General features: G+C 32.9%; 2 protein-coding genes and 1 non-coding gene across 7 annotated transcripts; 2 read left to right on the top strand and 1 right to left on the bottom strand.

The window, feature by feature from the left end:
* Window positions 1–4,830: 4,830 nt before the first annotated feature.
* On the bottom strand, window positions 4,831–4,902 carry TRNAQ-CUG. Its single transcript has one exon. It is a non-coding gene; the product is annotated as a tRNA-Gln (tRNA).
* A 469-nt stretch (window positions 4,903–5,371) lies between these two features.
* LOC110604251 (protein GID8 homolog) lies at window positions 5,372–9,231 on the top strand. Of its 5 annotated transcripts, none has more exons than XM_021742402.2 (7): window positions 5,372–5,615; window positions 5,720–5,828; window positions 6,334–6,493; window positions 6,610–6,713; window positions 7,543–7,674; window positions 7,932–8,088; window positions 8,864–9,231. In XM_021742402.2, the coding sequence occupies exons 2-7, from the start codon at window positions 5,778–5,780 to the stop codon at window positions 8,983–8,985; spliced, it is 726 nt and encodes a 241-aa protein (XP_021598094.1). In that variant the 5' UTR covers window positions 5,372–5,615; window positions 5,720–5,777; the 3' UTR covers window positions 8,986–9,231. The 5 variants fall into 5 exon arrangements, with proteins under 5 accessions (XP_021598094.1, XP_021598093.1, XP_021598091.1 ...); XM_021742401.2 differs by having other exon boundaries at window positions 6,607–6,713; window positions 7,935–8,088; XM_021742399.2 differs by having other exon boundaries at window positions 6,607–6,713.
* Window positions 9,232–15,354: 6,123 nt separating this feature from the next.
* On the top strand, window positions 15,355–16,585 carry LOC110603660 (kelch-like protein 21). The gene has a single exon (XM_021741479.2). The coding sequence runs from the start codon at window positions 15,383–15,385 to the stop codon at window positions 16,493–16,495; it is 1,113 nt and encodes a 370-aa protein (XP_021597171.1). The 5' UTR covers window positions 15,355–15,382; the 3' UTR covers window positions 16,496–16,585.
* The last annotated feature ends 2,018 nt before the right edge of the window (window positions 16,586–18,603 follow it).

The raw sequence follows: 18,603 nt of genomic DNA, 5'->3' as shown, positions 1-18,603 counted from the left end.
GGTGAAATTTAGAGTTTTTATGTTTATTTTTTTAATATATTTATTTTTTATGGTAAAAAAGAGAGAAAATTATCTTTTTTTGTGTAGCTCATTAATTACATTATCGGGAAATAAAAAAATTTAAAAAAATCGAAAAAAAAAACATTTTAAAAATTATATTGATCATTGAACGTGATGAAACATTTCAATAATCAAAACAAAAGGGGAAAAAAATGCTCTAAAGCTTATCTTGAAGCCATTGGTTTGAACAAGTATATCAACTATTGGGAATATCTAGGAATCTCATAATAACCAAAGAGAATAAGTCTATGAGTAAATCTTTTGATTCTAAAAATTATTTGGATCAATTTGAATCCAACTATTATAAAAATTATTATAAATATTAATATGGTGGTGTGAGAATAGTGGGACAGTTTGAAAGTTGAAGTAACTGTTAGAGAGTCAACAACACAGGATAGAAAATGTCGATGATGTTGAAAAGGTTAAACCAAGTTACAGCACGTGGTGATATGGTTTGTTAAGATTAAGACTCTGTTGTATCTAGTCAGTGATCATGTAATGAAAGTGCCAAAGTGGAAAAAAGAAAAAGAAATAAAATGGGGGGTATATATTCAAATTCTAAATTGGTGGTGCTTCTAAAATAGACAAAAAGGTAACTATTTTTTTAAAAATCTCATCATCACAAAGTAGAAAGATGGAGTTTTGTGGCGAACCTTGTCATCTATGACTCTTGAATCTGATGATGATGATGGTGAAATGAAACCCTAGCTAGCTAGCTGAAAGGAATAATATAACTGTATTGGTTGTTGAACAATGACCTGGATTCCAACTTTCTTTAGTTGAATAATGAGATGGAAATCATCTCTTATATGTTACTTTATTTTCCAACTTTTCTTTATTTTCAATTCTAACTTGTATTTTTTATTTAAAATACTCATCAAAATCATCAATTTATGCCTTCAAAGATGCTATTTTGCATACAAAAAAGTCCTCTTTAGGTTCATATTTTAGCTTCTTTTTCTTTTTTCTTTTTTCTTTTTTAAGGGATTTGAGGGTCAGAAAGAAATTCTCAATTTTATTGCTCAAAATGCAAAATATTATCCTTACTTATAGAGTTTTCAAATCCCCACTATATTAAGATTATAGGAATTTTAATTCAATTTTAATCATAAAAAAAAAATTCTTTTAGATAATCAAAATATAGATATGTATAGACTAATAACAATATTAGAATTCAAGTTAAAATTGTGGTCATCAGACCGTCGAACTTCTGGCATCCGGACATACCTGTTTGTCCAGTATAATTCACTAAGCAGATTCATCAATCAGCGCATCATTTAAACCGCGACTAAAACAGATCGGACTGGACCAAGCCTTGAACCCATCAGAGAAGAGCCTAACTCGTGTGATGTGACGGGAGATAAAAGGGCAGGCCCGACTACACCACAGCCCTATCAACATGCACGCTGGAGTAGAATTAAATGGTCTGACGAAAATGGACAAACAGGTACGTCAGTATGTACGAGTTTGTGTGACAGGGACATGCGGCACTATAGCAGGGTGGCGATTATCCGTCAGGATAAATAAAAAGAAGAAATAAAAGGGATACATGACCCCTCTTACTAAGATTACACACGCTCTACAACCCTATTATATTTGAATATCAAAACATCAATAGCTATTTTATAAATATATATATATATATATATATATATAAGAGATTTAAACATAAAAAATAAAATCTCAATTTTTAGTGCTCAAATCAATTTTCAATAATCATAATAAGTTAGGTGTAAAATATTGAAGAACTAATACTCTTATTCAACTCCAATTATCACTAAATAGAATAAATTATTTCTAATATTTATTCTTAAAATAATTAACCTTAAAACTATTAAAATTTTCGAGTTAAAAGAATAATTTTATCGGTTTAGTGGCTAAAGGTGATGTGGGCAGTTCCCCGCCGGCGACGTCACGAGAAGTTTAGAGGAATGAGAAGTCGTAACAAGGTTTCCGTAGGTGAACCTGCGAAAGGAAGGATCATTGTTGAAACCTGCTCTGCAGTACGACCCGCCATCCAACTCGGCGATCAGTATCTCAACTCCGACGACAAACTCAGTGCTATTGGGGTCGATCCTCATATTTGGAGTATCAATTGGATGCTTGTGTAAGGTTTCAGTGTATACTCATCTCGTAAACATTGCACGTTCAAATTCTCATAACCCTAATCTCATGCTTAAAAAATATAATCCTATTGTGATTTCTCCAATAATTTATCTATATAGAAAATTAAGATACAATGAATTAGCATAACCTTTCATTATCTTTTTATTAAAGTATAAGAAAGAATTAAAGAAAATAAATTTGATTTAGTAGGATCTAATACCTACAAGACTAATGAATGAGAATAATTCAATCACTTTTGCATCTCAAGAAACTAATATAATACAATAATTAATTTAACAGCACCAACATTATCTTATTATCTACAACAACTATCCCCACCATCCTTTTGCCATCAGAAAATGGCAACCAACAAGAGATTTGCTGCATCAACTTCCAACTCCATATAAGTAAATTGGCCAATGGATCTCCACCCATTAACTTCATAACCATATCTGGTCATTTTCTTTTCTGGTTTATTTCACAGCCACTAGAAGAGAGATTTTTCTTTCTCTTTTTTTAATGGATGTAAAGAAAGAAAAGTGCAAATCTGTGCTCACATTAGCAAATACCTTATAATTTATACTAAAGAATAGGGTATGTGTCATTACAAGGAATCAAACACCTACATCTGATGTGTGACTTCTGGGTGCGCCAATATGAAACAACCTGTGTGAAAAGTCTTGCATAAAGCTTTCTTCCATTTAGTGGACAAGGAATGAAGAAGTTAGTGACATTTGTTGAATTTGTAATAAAGCAGTTTCAAACGAGAGACAAGTTGAATATCAAATGTAAGAAAGACAGGTCTCATTGTATCAACCATCATTAAGGTTGTCTATTGCCATGCAGAACAAACTGAGGAATCTCATCCACAATTTGTGTTGTTCAACAAGTTATCATCAGAAACTCAACTGTAGTCCTTATCATAATACTGCTTAAGCCATCTGTCTAATCTCTTAGACCAAAAACGTGGCCCTTTTTCGCCCTTCCGCCGCATGAGAAGGCAAAATATGTATAGATCTTTCAAATCATTGTTGTTTATACAGATCATTTCAACAGAAAATTGATGATTGATTGTATGACTAGAGGAAGTGGATATAATGGGCACAAAATGCTTAAACTAAGATACTCAGCAATTTTTGCAAAGAGACTTTTTTCATGGCTCGAACAAACGAGCTTAGATCATGAGTCGAGTAACTTTACTGTTACACGAAAGTCACCCTTTTCGGTTATTATACTGCCCACCATTCTTGACAAGACACTAAGTAGTTGTTTTTCACATGCTTACAAAAGAAGATATTGCTTAGGACTAAATCTATCTAAAATTCTTTCATACTTGAGCCTAATCACATTACCCATTCTTTTTCAAAAGTACCCACTGCCACTTCTTAAAGCAAAACTGATTAGATAGCTATTTTGACCTACTAAACATTGCCATCATTTACTTTGATCGAGTCAATAAATAAAATCTTTAGTTTTCTTTGTGTATCATTTGAATAACTTTAATTTACATCGACGGACCTATTAAAAATATAAAGTTCTTCCTTCTAAATTTTAAATTTATTTCATATCCGATGTTCAAACTCAAACCCGATATTTATAAGAGTAAAGACTCGTACTATTTTATCATGCACCTTTATTGACAAACTTACAAGTAACATAGCATTTTCAAGTTAGGAATTTTTTTTTATCCATGATTTTCTTTCAATATGTGTATGGTTGTTAAGTTTGAGACAATATGTCTATTTGTGGAATGCTTGAACCAATCTGACCAGACATCATGGGATTCGAACCATACCCAAATAACCCAGTTTATAAACTATTAAGTGAAAGCTAAGCTTCCTCCAATGAGACTTTTAGCTGTTGAAGTTTTTCTCTTGAGCTCAGTGCCCTTCTTCTTTTGAACAACCTTTAATCTTTTTTCTCTTTTCCCTGTTTCAGACAACCTCATGAACCTGTAATTAGGGCATCTATATTTGCACTTTACTTTCCCTCTTGTTCTTTCCTGGTGTAAGTGATGAGTTGTCTCATTGCTGTAATAACAAAAAACGTTAAAAGTTATCTAATTCTTCTTTTGCAAAGAACTTGTCCTATTGGATATTAAAAAGAAGTAAAGTTTATAGCTTTATTATTATAGCATGTGTGCAGCAGCCTAAAGTTGTGTTTAGCCCTGAATTTCAGCAAGGCCAAATTCAGTTTTTGGGTAAAGCAGTCCCTAGCTACTTTGCAAAAAAGGTTGTATTAAGCAAAAGATAACACATTTGACACAGGCAAACGAACAAATGTCCTGTCCAGGACTCCAGGCTCTGAGAAATAGGTCCAACTTCTAAAAATTGTCAATGCCAAGAGTTTGCCTGATCATATAGCTTGCCAGAAGACATATGGCTGCAGTATTTGCAGTTGTAGTAATATGACCACTCAATTGAAAGTTACATAGAAATAGATATAGCGTTAGAGCCTGGGGGAAACAGGATGCCAATTGTGCTGTTTGATCCAGAGGATGGCATTCTTTTATTGGTTTGTTTTTGGGAATTTTCAGACTGGTTTAAAGGCTATGAGGGATTATTTCTTTCTAATTTTAAGACAACCTCTTCAAGGTTAAATAATGAGAAGAAGAAAAATCATTGTTACAAGGAAAGACTATGGAAAAAAGAAAAATAAAAAATAAGGTCCCACCGAGATTTGAACTCGGGTTACTGGATTCAGAGTCCAATGTCCTAACCGCTAGACCATGGGACCTCACGTGCAAGGTATTACCCGTTTTAGCACTAATCACTGATTCTATAATTAAGGAAAAAGTATTATTATACATCTGAATTTTTAGAAAATTCAATAATTTTTTATATTTTAAATCATACAATTAAAACATCTTTTTATTGAAAAAATTATTAACTACCTAAAGTATTTATATTGTTCAATTTATATAATTTTAATTATATGTATTATTTAATTTTTATAATTTTACATATTTAACTTATTCCATGGTGAAATTAAAGAATTTAATTTTTTTTATTTTAAAATAAATTGAAACCTTACCTATTTTTGTTCAAAATAAATTATGGTAAACAAATGAATAAAGCTCTATTAAGCTTTACCCATCCCATGATGGGCCCGTAACTCACAGAACGTATGTCCACCATAATCAGGCCCATTAACGAAAGCGGATACAAACCAACTTAGTCCGAATTATTACCCGAAAACAGCAAACCCAACTCCAAACGCCATAGACGAATGCAGGGAGCTGGCTGGCCGAGTGGCGATAATATCAGTATATCACAGAGAAGCTAACCATCGAAATTCGAAAGGCCACTCTGTTCAACCTCCAGGAATGTGATCTCATGCATATATACGCCGATTCTCAACCTTCTTCCGGAAAATATTCCGGCAAAATTAGAACTACAGTCTCCACTCAATATCTTCTTTGATAGAATTAGTACTTTCTCCCCTCACTGGTAAGTGTTAGTGAGAAAGCTGGGAGATCTTGTTCAGTGTAACACTGTTGTTTTTATATATAAAACCAGAGATTTTACTTGAGTATGCTTTTTTTTTAGTACAGGTATTAGCTGATATCCGGTTTTTGGGATATCGATGGGATTGATGGTGGTAGTGCACTGATGTCATTGTTCTGGATTGTGATTCGTCATCTTGCAGAGTTCGAGGCAATGGTAATTGTTATTGTTCTTCATAGGTTATAGTGATTCATGATGTTGTTTACAGTTTAAATTAAGTGAAGTGGTTAATTTAGTGCTTTTTTTAATGGAATGGAACTGATTTTTCAGGGTTCTGATTGTGTTTTGACTTGTTAACTTATATAAGTGGTGATAGTGGTGCATTTACAGTTTGATTGATGTTATTGAGTGGTTTGTATGTACTTCACTGACAATAAAATTTTGACTTAAAAAAGGAATCTATTGGTTTGAAATCAGTATCTGGAGCAACTGAGCTTTGAGTTTATCTTTATGTTAAATTTGATCCAATTGGGTGTTTACGGACTGCTCCTTTGTGTTCTTTGATTTTTCAAAGTAGTGCCAATATATGAACTGGAGCCTATGAGATTTTGCCTCCATAACAAGTTCATTTGTTTGATATTATCCACATGATGGTGTAGAATTTTTTGGACCCTAATGCCTCGATATGTTTAAGTAAATTCATAGTTAGAATTGTGCACAGGCTACATCAAAAAAGGTAATTACTAGAGAAGAGTGGGAAAAGAAGCTCAATGATGTGAAGATTAGGAAAAGTGACATGAATAAATTGGTGATGAACTTTCTTGTCACTGAGGGTTATGTTGATGCTGCTGAGAAATTCCGGATTGAGTCTGGAACTGAACGTATCCTTAGTTTCTTGTTTTTCATAGTAGCAGTTTCCTGTTTCTGGGGTCTAATGCACTTTGTTGGGTTTATATATGGAAAAAATTTTGTTATTTTCCTTATTAACCAATAGCAGATATAGATCTTGCAACAATCACAGATCGCATGGCTGTTAAGAAGGCGGTACAGTCTGGAAATGTGGAGGATGCAATTGAGAAAGTTAATGATTTAAATCCTGAGGTAGGATGTGTTGTTATGTTCAGCCTTATCGTGACTGTCATTTTTTATGTCTAGTAAAACTCTGTTGTGATGATGCTTATTTGGCTTGCTAGTTTCTTTATTTTGTTAAAGTTTTAGTATTTTAAGTGCTTCTGCTGTTTAGTTGTTTCAATCATGAATATTTTCGTAGACTCCTCTTCTACATCAGAATTAAAGAGACCACTTTAGCCAGTCATCTGTGCACCTGTGGATGTGTGGTTAGACCATTACATGTGTGTTACCTTTGAATTTTGAGCCATTTTTCTTGTTCACTTAACAGTAATTTTTGCAAAATTAACACTTTAGCCTGATCTTAATTGTTTATGATACAATTACTTGCATTATTGATATTATATTATCATACAAATATGCCATGAATCTATTATTAAGTATGCTAAAAGGATTTGATTCCAGGATGAATTCTTTTAATTGGGTAAGGATGGATGTTTCTTGGACATGGTTTATGTGGTAGAAGAATAAGCCACAATATTATATTACGCAAGCTACATCACTGCAGCCCCAGTCGGGTCAATGATTTGGATCTAATTTCCAACTCTGATAGATGGTCATTGACAATTACTTGGTTTGTATCATTTTAAACTGTTGAGTGATTAAGAAATTGGGGAAAAAGTAGAAGGCTTATACATTCTGGTGGCAAGTACTCCTCAAATGTAGGATGCATCTTCTAGTCATCATGGTATAGCTTTAAGTCTTGCTCTATTTATTTTTTTTTTCCAGTTTTTGGTTATGTAACAGTCATATGTAACATTCCTTTCATCTAGATTTTCCTTATGTGAAAGTTTGTTTGCAGATACTGGATACAAATCCCCAACTGTTTTTCCATCTTCAACAGCAGCGGTTAATAGAATTGATTCGAAACGGAAAAGTGGAAGAGGCTTTGGAGTTTGCCCAGGAGGAGCTTGCACCCAGGGGTGAAGAAAATGTAATGCTGCATTGATGATGATATTGTCATGCCTACTTTGTTTGCATTTTGAGTTTGTCAGCAAAGTTCCCTCTGCTCTGTTTCTGGATATGATTTTAACTTCATTGACTGAGTGATTTTATTATTGTTCAAATTTGCTTGTTTACTCAAAGAACAATATTGTTTTAGTTAATAGATTCTTGTGACCATTTTTCAGCATTAAACTGCAAGTACATAATGATTATACATGTCTCTGAAAAAGTTGAATTTTTCTGCAGCAGAGTTTCTTAGAGGAGTTGGAGAGGACTGTTGCCCTGCTGGCTTTTGAAGATGTCACCAACTGCCCTGTTGGAGAACTTCTGGACATCTCACAACGCCTGAAGACAGCGAGTGAAGTGAATGCGGCTATCCTTAGTAGCCAGAGTCACGAAAAAGGTAATTGTGTGTGTGTTCAAAATTAGTTTTGATATTTTACTGGTGACAACTATTGAATTTTAACTAATAATTATCTTATAATTTACTGAAGAAAAATTGCTTCCCTTTAAGAAAATGTGAGCTCCTTATAGAGGAAAAGTTGGAAATGCCCTGCTGTAACATATTTAAAGCATGTAAAGTTTTATATTTCAGCAGTAGAATAATAATAGCCTTTTAATTCTCGTTAAACATTCTTCAAGTCATTGTGACTATTTGCGGAGTTCGCATTGATTTTGTACCTTGACCTTTATGGACCAAGCAAGTGATGTTTCCCTTTGCTCAACAATAGTAAACCATAGAAATTTCTTTTTCACTTAACTGGCCATATATGCCCATGTTCTTTTTCTTGGAGGAGGATTTGAAGGATGTAGCCAAGGGAGAGCTTCCTTCTACAGATAACTTTGGCAATTAATTTTGAACATGAATGAAAAGGAGCTGTTTGGAAACAAATTACAGAGTAATTAACGACATTATTTGGCTCGCAACAGATGCTTATTTTTTATTGTTCTCTTTGACAACATTTGGACAAACTCTCAAAATATTAACAGTAGAGTTAAAGTGCATTTGATATCTGATACTAGTATGTTTTCTTTCATGTTCTGCTACCAATCTTGTTTCCTTATTTTATTTGAGAGTCTGTTTTCTTGACTTGATCATGTTTAAAGCTATATATTTCAAAAAGAATATACATCACATAAGAGAGTTATTAAGAGTTTTCTGATTTGGCATATTGCAGATCCAAAGCTTCCAAGTTTGTTAAAAATGTTGATGTGGGCTCAGAACCAACTTGATGAGAAAGCTGCTTATCCTCGAATAAACAATATATCAACAGCCATCCTTGAAGATCCTTCTGTTTGAAAAGCTATATGGTTGCCCTTTCAGTTCGAAAAGCTATGTGGTGTTGTGGAAGTTCAACATAGAATGACAGAGAGTTGGATGGAATCATCAAATTGTGTATTGTGTGACTAAATGATGACTCTTAGGCAGTTACTTGTTGGATGATGTTAGAATTTGGTTGGCCCTCATTCTCTTCCTCTGAAGATATTCAATGGCTTAAACACCGGTGTAACTATTTTTTTTTACTTTCAATCTGCTTTGTCTGAAGACTCTGCATGTTAAATTTACATTTTCTCAGGGGATAAAGGGAAGTAGCACAAGGTGAATTGAATGGTAATTATCATAATATTTCATTAAAAGCAACATAAAAAGATAGGCCAAATTGTGCAACAAGATAGGCCAGCAAAAGGGAAGATCTTAATAAAAAAACCAGCAAAAATGATGTCCTCTTGATTGATTGCTGGTTTCCTCCATTAGGGCACAACTCCAAACAAGTGGAGCTGCTGGGAAAATTGATGAGTTTGAGGACAGGGAGCTACAGAACTTGGACGAGAAGTACAGCAGCTAGTTCTAGGACTAGGTCTGGCTTGGCCAAGCAGCTAAATGATTAGAGTTTGATAATGAGGATTGGAGGTGCATTTCAGGAAATATGGAGCCATTAGCCATTTAATGCTGCAAAGTGCAGAGTTCTGGTAGACCAGCAAGGAGCACTTCTATGGCCACTTACCTAACAAGAGTAGGACACCAACTTTTTCACTGATATGAATGCCTTTGTGGGTACTTGCATACCCCATCTACATTGATTGCTCTACTTATAATACTTTTGAAAAAAAAAAAAAAGGGGACTTGAGAAAATGAGGAAGTTAATGAAAGGATAGTTTATATATCCTTACCAATTGAAAACCCAACCAGACCTACAATGGAAGGATGAGCAATTAATGCTACCAAAATATCCCAAACTAAAACCAAAACATTAAAATAGCAAATAAATAAAACAAATATTCTTCAAGATTCTACCCACAGTACATAAACCCATATAGTCTTATTTCCATCCTCACTCTTTCTAGGTCTCACTTCATATTTCTCTCTACCAAAGTGGCAGCAGCCATCATCAAAATTAAGAGCATAACTTGAAGGATCATATTGGAAATTGACCTGCTGTTTGCCTCCATTCTTCACTGCCTTCTTCACTGCTGCCTTCACTCTCCAAAACAAGCTCTTGCATTGCTTCTTGCTGAAACTATTCATCCATTCAAATCTCCCCATTAAACCCATTTTCACAACCACAAAAAAAAAAATCTAGTTTCAATCCCAAACCCAAAAGAGGGAATAGCTTGATGAAGAAGAATTTGCCTGGAAAATATCTTTCTCTGGCTTTATAAAGGAAGAGAAGCACAGTAACTTCAACTTACAGAAGAAACAGATATGTTAAAGAGTAAAAACAACCCAGAAAAAAGAAAAAGCTCCAACTTTTTGAACGGGGAGGAAACAAGAATGGATGGGGAAAGAAAGAAAGAAAAAAGCAAATCTTTTGGGTCTTTCAAAGAAGCTGCTATAGCTTCAGCTGCCAGTCTCCAGAGCTATGAGCTCTTTTGGCATTACATTGGGATGCTCAAATTCCATCATCTAATACAAGAAAAGGATGAGAGAAAGAGAGGTTGCAGTGGGCAGAGAGCCACCCCATCTCTCTTCTAAGGTCCTATCACTATCAGATAGTTGTTATAGTAAGAGTGGTACAGTGTTCTTGGTGTTCTCTTGGCCACTTCATAAAGAAGTTAGGGCTTTGTTTTTAGGCTTATGTCTGCTAGAGGAGGCATGTTTTTTTCAGAAGCATTAACTCTATTTTGATATCTAATAATCTAACCACTTTGGATATCAGAATCAGTTCTGATTTTGGTGGACTAAGTTTAGCAAAATCCATGGAACCATAATTCTTATCTTAACAACTCAAAATTGTAGGAAAGTTATTATTGTTATAATTTTAGGAAGTATTAAACAATCATCTAAATTTATATGTATATTATATTTTAATTAAAGTAAAATGATAAAATATTATTTTTTTATAAATATTAATTTTTTATTAATTATACAAATCGATAAACGTCGAGTTTCATCCATTCTGGAAATGTATACACGGGACAGATCGGGTTGTGCAAGTTTAGATTCAATAAGAAAAATTTCAGTCCGGTGATCTGACATAAGAAATGACAACAGGTCTAATCATTTCACAGTTCTATTTGCATACGCGTCGAAAGAAATTAAATGACCGTTTAGTACGGAAAGAGACTCTAAAGCATTCGTATATATAAATTTGAATGATAAAGACAGATAATACTGTTGTAGCAGAGAAATCATTAAATATTATTAATAAATTAAAAAAATTAATAAAAAAAAAACCGTTTCCTGTTTTTAAATTTATATATACACCATCAAATTTTATTTTCGAAATATCCAAATAACACAACTGTTGAAACCTCAACTACTGAAATGAGATGCTACATAAAAAACAGTGCAATAAGAATGATTTGCAGTCTATGGCATTTCAAATAAGATAAGAAGAAGAAGTTGAGTACACAATGACAAGCAAATTCCAAATTTTAAAAAAAAAAAAAAGTAAATCCTCAGTGATCAATCAAATCAGACTTCTCTTTTAGCAACTAATTGCTGCTTTGTCACAGCCAGAAAGCAAAGTGGGACTATGCATTTTGCCTTATGGATTTTGTGAGGTTCTCTCTGTTTTTGTCTTCATTTACAAAACCCATTTGCCTTTCTAATATTCTCATTAAATTCCCTTTTGTCTCCTTTCACCCTCACTTCCCTTCTAAAGCTGTGGAACTTGTGGACCCATTTTCAGATCATCTACCTGCATTATTGTCTTAAACCTTGGCTAATATGTCTACTTGCCATCCAATCCTTAAAAGGTTTTTTTTTTTTTTTTTAAATATATATATATATATAATTTTTTTAAATATTCATTTTTCTTTCAGACCCTTTGGTTTTGAGTGTCTCTCTAAGTGAGGTGCTTCTTCAATGGATCCTATTTCTTATAGGTTTTTCTGCAACAGGCTTTTCTTTCTGATGAGTTGTGTCCTTTTTCATGGACATTTGAAAACTTCCTTTACTTGTCTGTATCTCCTTAGCCATACCCATTTTCATACTTTCAATCATGGTAAATTGGTAGAAAGTTGATTGTTTGCATTGAGATTGTGATGTGTGCAGCGGCGAGCATTCAGTCGATTCGGTTTAAAACGGAATCGAACTGAATAAATTGAAAATCAAAATTTCAGTATTTATAAAAATCAAATCGAACTAATTTTGGTCAAAAATTAAATCGAACCAAATTGATCTGATTAGATTCGATTCAATTTGGTTTGATCGGTTTTAATTTTTAATAATTTTTTTTTATTTTTTACACTTTATTTTTAATATTTTAAAATTTAATTAAAATATTTTAATATTAATATAATTTAATTTCTCTATATTATTGAAAATAACATATTATTATCACTAATCGGTTCGGTTTAGTTTTTTTGATTTTTTTTATTAAAACTGAACCAAATCGAAATAATTGAAATTTTTAAAATTAAAAACCGAACCGAATCAAATTGAATAAAAAATCAAACCGAATTTTAAAATTAATTCGGTTCAGTCAGTTTTTTCAGTTTGAACCGAATACTGCTCAGCCCGTATATAGAATTATATAGAACTAATGATTAAATAACTGAAAAAGATATAATACTTGTATTATTTTATAAATTTTAAATGAATTAGTTGAAGTGTAATTTTAGTTAATTTTTAAAAATTTAAATAGAACGTGAATATAATATTTAATTTTTTTAAAATATAAAATAATTTTATATATAAAAATAATATTAATTCATATCGTAATTAAATAATATATTTAATTTTAAAAATAACAATAATATAACAATAAATAAATTTTATTTTACATTAATAATTATGAAAATTTTATAATAAATATATTATTTTAAATTAAATAATATATTTGCTATAAAATATTTATAATTATTAATTCATACAAATGTGAAGTATATGTTTAATAATTAAATTATTTATTTTTAATTTTAATTTTAAAAAGTAATTAAAATTACAATCAAATATAAATATTAGATTAATTTATTTAAAATTTAAATATTTAAATTAAAATATAAAATAATAAATATTTAATTTTTTTTCAATCTGTTAACCAATTAAAAAATAATGATATTAATAGTATTAAATTATTAAATTAAAATTTAAAAAAATAATAATTAAAATATAAATACGTGCAATCGTTTGGAGGTTTTTGAATCTGTTGGATAGAAGTCATTCATTAATAAACAAGACTTAGGCCAGTCACAGAGTAGAAAGCCTAATACGATAATACTATAAGATCCGATAGGAAGGAAAAAGCCTAATATAAAAGCCCATCTATTGGAACCCTAAACCTAAAAAAGATCCGAAAAGAACTCCACCCTCACCCTTCCAGAATTCCGGTCATAACGAAAATAACCCAACACCAGTGACTGAAGGCTAAAAGAACACACTAAAGAACAGAGAATAGAGCTAATCAGCCTAATTTTTCCATATTACATCCATAAAAATAATTTGTTTATTAGATAAGTCAAATTTTTATATTTTTTTTTTAAGGAAAAAAAATATCATTAATTCAAAGCGATTAATAAATTATATAAGAAAAAGATATATGAACTCAAACTCCTTAACCTGACTCAAAATAAGTTGATATTGCTAGAATATGAGCGATATCATTCGCAAACTTGAAAATAAAAACATATCTTGTTTTCTCGTAACTGAATAGAAGATAATTCACAATTTTAAACTAAAATACTAAAAGGTGATAAATCATCTAATGAAGTATTATCAATTGACACAACAAAAACCTGAGCATCTGATTCGAAAAAAACTCGATTCCATCCGCACTTTTTAATCCAACTCAACGCTTCTCAAAAAGTCATTGTCTCAGCACACTTAATCTCCATCCGACTGCAAAAACAGCATGCTTTAGCCGTTATAAATCTACCATTAGCATCTCGGACTATACAGCCAAAACCTAACGAAGCTGAAATGACATTGGTGCAGCTGGTAGAACCAGAACAGGCCTTTCATTGCTGCAAAGAATTCAGTGCCATGAAGAACACATCACTTGCAGTCCGAACCTAAACTTTCCAAACAACATTATTTATGTTATGCCACAAAACCCAACATATCATTAGAATAAGGGGAGCATCCTCTGCAGAAACAGTAAGAAAGGTTAAAGAGAACCACTCCCTGAGAGAGGCAGCGAAGGATGCAGGCCAATCCAAAGACGAACTCAGCCACTGCGGGCAAAAGGACATTGAACTAAAATATCAACCGGAACTCTCCTGGACTGAAGCAAAGAGAGGCATCAGAGATGTAGGCCAACCCAAAGGCGAACTCAACTAGCAACTATGGGCAAAAGGATACTAAACTAGAATATCAACCAAAACTCTTCTGGACTGAAGGAAAGAGAGGCAAGGAACAATATTAACCGAAGCACACCAGTAGAAATTAAGCACTTTATAAGGTACCTTCATCTTCCAAAAACGACTCTATATCTCACTATTTTCTTTGCGTCGAAACCCAGCAACCAGAAATCTATAAGTACTCTTGTCAGAATAGTGATCCTTGAACATAAACTTTCAAATAATAAATAGTTATAATTTTTTAAATATAAGGTTTTAAATTTAAATCTTGAGGTTAAGGTAATCAGAGGCCCAATACCCTTCATTTTCAAAAGCTTGCTTTGCTTTTGTACATTCTTCTATGGAGTTTTACATAAATAAATAAAATAATTGGTGATGGAAAGTGTTGTTTCATCATCTTCTCACATGTCTTCAAACATTAAAAATGACATCAAAGTCTTCAAACATGGAAAAAGCAGATAAATAGATATAAAGGGAAGAACTAAATAATAGTTAATAGTTTGAAAAAATATAGAATAATTAATGTGTTTATAAAGTTGGACTAAGTAGTTCACTTTATTAAATTAAATGGATTAAATAGTAATTTTCCTATTACTTTATTATTTTAATGAAGATTTCTCCAAGTTCTGGGATGCGACTCCTCTCTACTTAAGCCTTGAATTCACCGAAACATGCTTGCTTGTGTGCAAAGATTACAATACAAGAGACAATAATCCACTAAAAACGCACCGTTTAATGACTTGATCATTGATCAAAGATCAACAAGGAACCTTAGATTTTACCTCCAAATTTAGAAGCTACCCACCTTCCATGCCCAATTCTCAGTCGATGATTCCCACAAACAACCTTTCATGTTGTTTTCTCCGCCAGCCCTCTCTATAAGTTCAATTTCTCTCTATGACTCATTTCCCATTTGATTTAGACAACTCTCTTCCACCTCCCCTATCTCTTCAATGGGTGCTCTCGCTTCTCCTCTTCAGCCAATAACGCCACCACCTTCATCGGAATTTTCTTTGTCTAAATATAGGGTTTGTGCCTCATTTTGTAATAAGAACACTTCCAACTGGATAGAATGTTATGATCCTTCTAACAATTCTTGGAGTTATCTTAGTTCCATTCCAGGACTACTTAGTAATCATGTCTTGAAAGATTTTGTAATGGTTTCGTTAACTGATTCAATTTATATTATTGGCGGCCGATTATGTCACAAGGAAAGATCACCTTCGAGATTCAGTGAAGAAGAAGTTAATGTTGTTGGGATTGAAGTAAGTTCGTTGGTTTTACGTTACAATGTTCGATTAAATGAATGGTCTGAATGTGCTCCGATGAAGATGCCACGTTATTATTTTGCATGTACTGCATGGAATAATAAAATTTACGTTGCAGGAGGTAAGTCTAATTTAGATAGTGCCAGGGGAACTTCAAGTGCCGAGGCATATGATCCAGTGCTTGATGTATGGACTTCTTTACCTAGTATGAGTACATTAAGGTATAAATGTGTAGGCGTAATATTTCAAAGTAAGATCCATGTTGTCGGAGGGTTTGCAGTGAAAGTGAATTCAGATAAAATGGAGCCATTCATAATGGAGCGAAGTTCTGCTGAGGTGTACGACATTCAAGAAGGGAAATGGGAGCTCGTGGCAGGAATGTGGCAGCTGGATGTGCCACCTAATCAAATTGTGGCCACTGGTGGGAGGCTATTCAGCTCCGGTGATTGTCTAAAAGACTGGAAAGGTCACATAGAGGTATACGATGGGAGGCTTAATATGTGGGATGTGGTTGATGGATCACATTTACAAACTCTCAATTCTGCTATTTCCACATCAGATGCCAACTCAGAAAATAGGCCACCAAGGCAACGGCTGTACCTCACGATGGCACCAATTGGGACCCATTTGTATTTTCTGGCAGGGTATCGAATGGCTGGAGAATTGCCACGTACGATCTCAATGGTTCATATTTTTGATACCTCATTAAGCAGTGATGCATGGAGAAGCTTTGAGCCCGTAGAAGAGGATGGAGAAAAGCAGCTATGTAGCCATTGTTGTGTTGTTCAGATTTCTTAGATGTTTTTGATTTGGAAGTGGTTTTACTTAGCTTATTACCAAATAAATATACGTTTTTACGATTAATTTATTGAATATTTTAATATTAATAACTCATGAATATAATAAAAAATTTTGATTATAATTATAATTAAATTTAAAGTTATCTTTTCTGGCCAATAGCGTTTTATTTAAAGGGCTAAAATCAGCTTTCAGGACCATCTTTCGCAGTTGGGTCACTTGTATTATATGTGCATAGGCTTAGGCCTGCGCCTGCGAGCCCAAGCCGAAGGTGGTCAAGGATTCGTCTCCGAAAGCTAAAATTAGAAACCATGAAAAGAAGAGAAAGTGAGCTAAATTTACTTGCAAAACCACGTAAAAGATCCATTCACGTGACCCAATTTGACCCCACAAAGCTGCAAAGCCCTGACACCACCACTTGTTTTACTCTCCTCTTATACCGCACGTGCGAGCCGTACTGTGTCCGCATGGCATACTACAGTTTCGTATGTTTGACTCTCTTCCCTTTGATAATAATGACCACACCCCAAGATCAACGTCCCAAGTTTACATCTAGACCTGAGACGTGATCTGGAGCGTTGATTTAGGGGACAATCTCGATGATTTTTATGTCCACATGTTGGTCAGAAACTTGAAAGGCCGACATGGGTGGCTGATATGTCGTTGGTTTTGTTCTCTTTTTTTATTATTTTTTGAGTTGTGAAAGTGCCACGTGGGAAAAGGGGAGGTGCTGGGGAGACATGGTGCATGTGGGAGGAGGGTCTGGGGTCTCTGAAGTTGGGTCACTGGTTTGAGTCTCCAACGGCCAACGCTTCTATTTTATTAAGGTTGTGGTTGTTATTCACATTTTCTTAAAGATGTCTTGTTGCTTACTTTCTCTTCCTTTATTTCATGGGCCTCTCTTTGTTTCTTGTTGGTTGTTTTTGCTTTTTAATTCTCATCTTATTATTTCTTTTTTTTTTTTTAAATCTACTACTTCTAATTATCAATTTAGCATGCAATTCTCATCTAAATTGAATATTTTATGAACCTATAAACACATAAATTGAATATTTTATGAAAAATCATTAATTAATTTTTTAATTTTAAAAAAATATTAATATATACATGATATTTTAAAGAATACGAATTAATTATTTATATTTGTACGTAACTTAAAATTAATAGAAAAAATAATTTAAACATTTTTAAAATTTTAAATTATTTTAATGTAATTATTAAATCAAGAAATTAATAATAAATTTTTATATACTATAAGGATAATATAGTAATTTTCCTAAGGGTCATGGGGACCACAAACTTGTGATGTCTTTATTGAGAAAGAATTAAAGTTGAGAGATTAGATGCTGTGCAATCTGAAATCTGAGCTCTCTCAGAGTCCCTGTAATTGGAAACCTTGGATTCTAGCACCTACCTATTTGCCCATATACCAGCTTTTAATTTTACAAATGCACCCTCATTTTATTTAAAAATTAATAATAATTATTTCAAATTTTATTTATTGAAATTTACAATTGCTAATTACCAATAGTCTACTTTGGCCATGCATTGATCTAAACTTCACTGATCAATCATTTTTCACATTAATAATTAAGAAAAAAAAAAGTAATTTTGGACCATAAATGGGTCCATTTCTTTTTTTTTTTCTCCCTTTACATATGATTAATTTAAAAATATTAATAATAATTTGATAAATGTTGCAGAAAGAAAGACATAAAAGTTATAATTTGGGCCTAGATTGTTTGAAGAAGCAGCGGCATAGAGAATTCACATCTTTTTAATATACCATGTTATGTGTTTTTTGTTATTGATAAATCTTTTTCTCCTCTGCCTCCATGATAGATCTGATTTTCTTCTTATCCATCATATGGGTCCATTAAATGAGTCTCTCAATATCCTATTTGATGAAAATACCTGCAAAATAAGGAAAAATGGTCAGGGGTCTACCGGAGATGTCCCGGTAGAGACCCTCCGACGTTCAAGTTCATGAATTAGAGTAGTATATTTAAGTAAGAGTTGTAGAGAGAAGGTAAAAATGGAGTCTCGGAAGGAGAGAAAGGAAGAAGAGCTCTCAAAGAGAAGACCCCCATTCTATAGTGCTATCTGTC

The sequence above is a fragment of the Manihot esculenta genome, chromosome 16 (genome assembly GCF_001659605.2).
Source record: "Manihot esculenta cultivar AM560-2 chromosome 16, M.esculenta_v8, whole genome shotgun sequence".
In the NCBI taxonomy this organism is placed as follows: domain Eukaryota; kingdom Viridiplantae; phylum Streptophyta; class Magnoliopsida; order Malpighiales; family Euphorbiaceae; genus Manihot; species Manihot esculenta.
Note: the sequence above shows the minus strand (reverse complement) of the source record. Positions and strands in the feature narration are given on the sequence as shown.

Bases quoted from the DNA above. Each gene is read 5' to 3' on its own strand.
- LOC110604251 (XM_021742399.2), top strand. From the start codon at position 5,778: ATGTCATTGTTCTGGATTGTGATTCGTCATCTTGCAGAGTTCGAGGCA. The intron at 6,714-7,542 runs GTAGGATGTGTT...GTTTGTTTGCAG, and splicing joins TTAATGATTTAAATCCTGAG to ATACTGGATACAAATCCCCA. The intron at 7,675-7,931 runs GTAATGCTGCAT...ATTTTTCTGCAG, and splicing joins CACCCAGGGGTGAAGAAAAT to CAGAGTTTCTTAGAGGAGTT.
- LOC110603660 (XM_021741479.2), top strand. From the start codon at position 15,383: ATGGGTGCTCTCGCTTCTCCTCTTCAGCCAATAACGCCACCACCTTCA.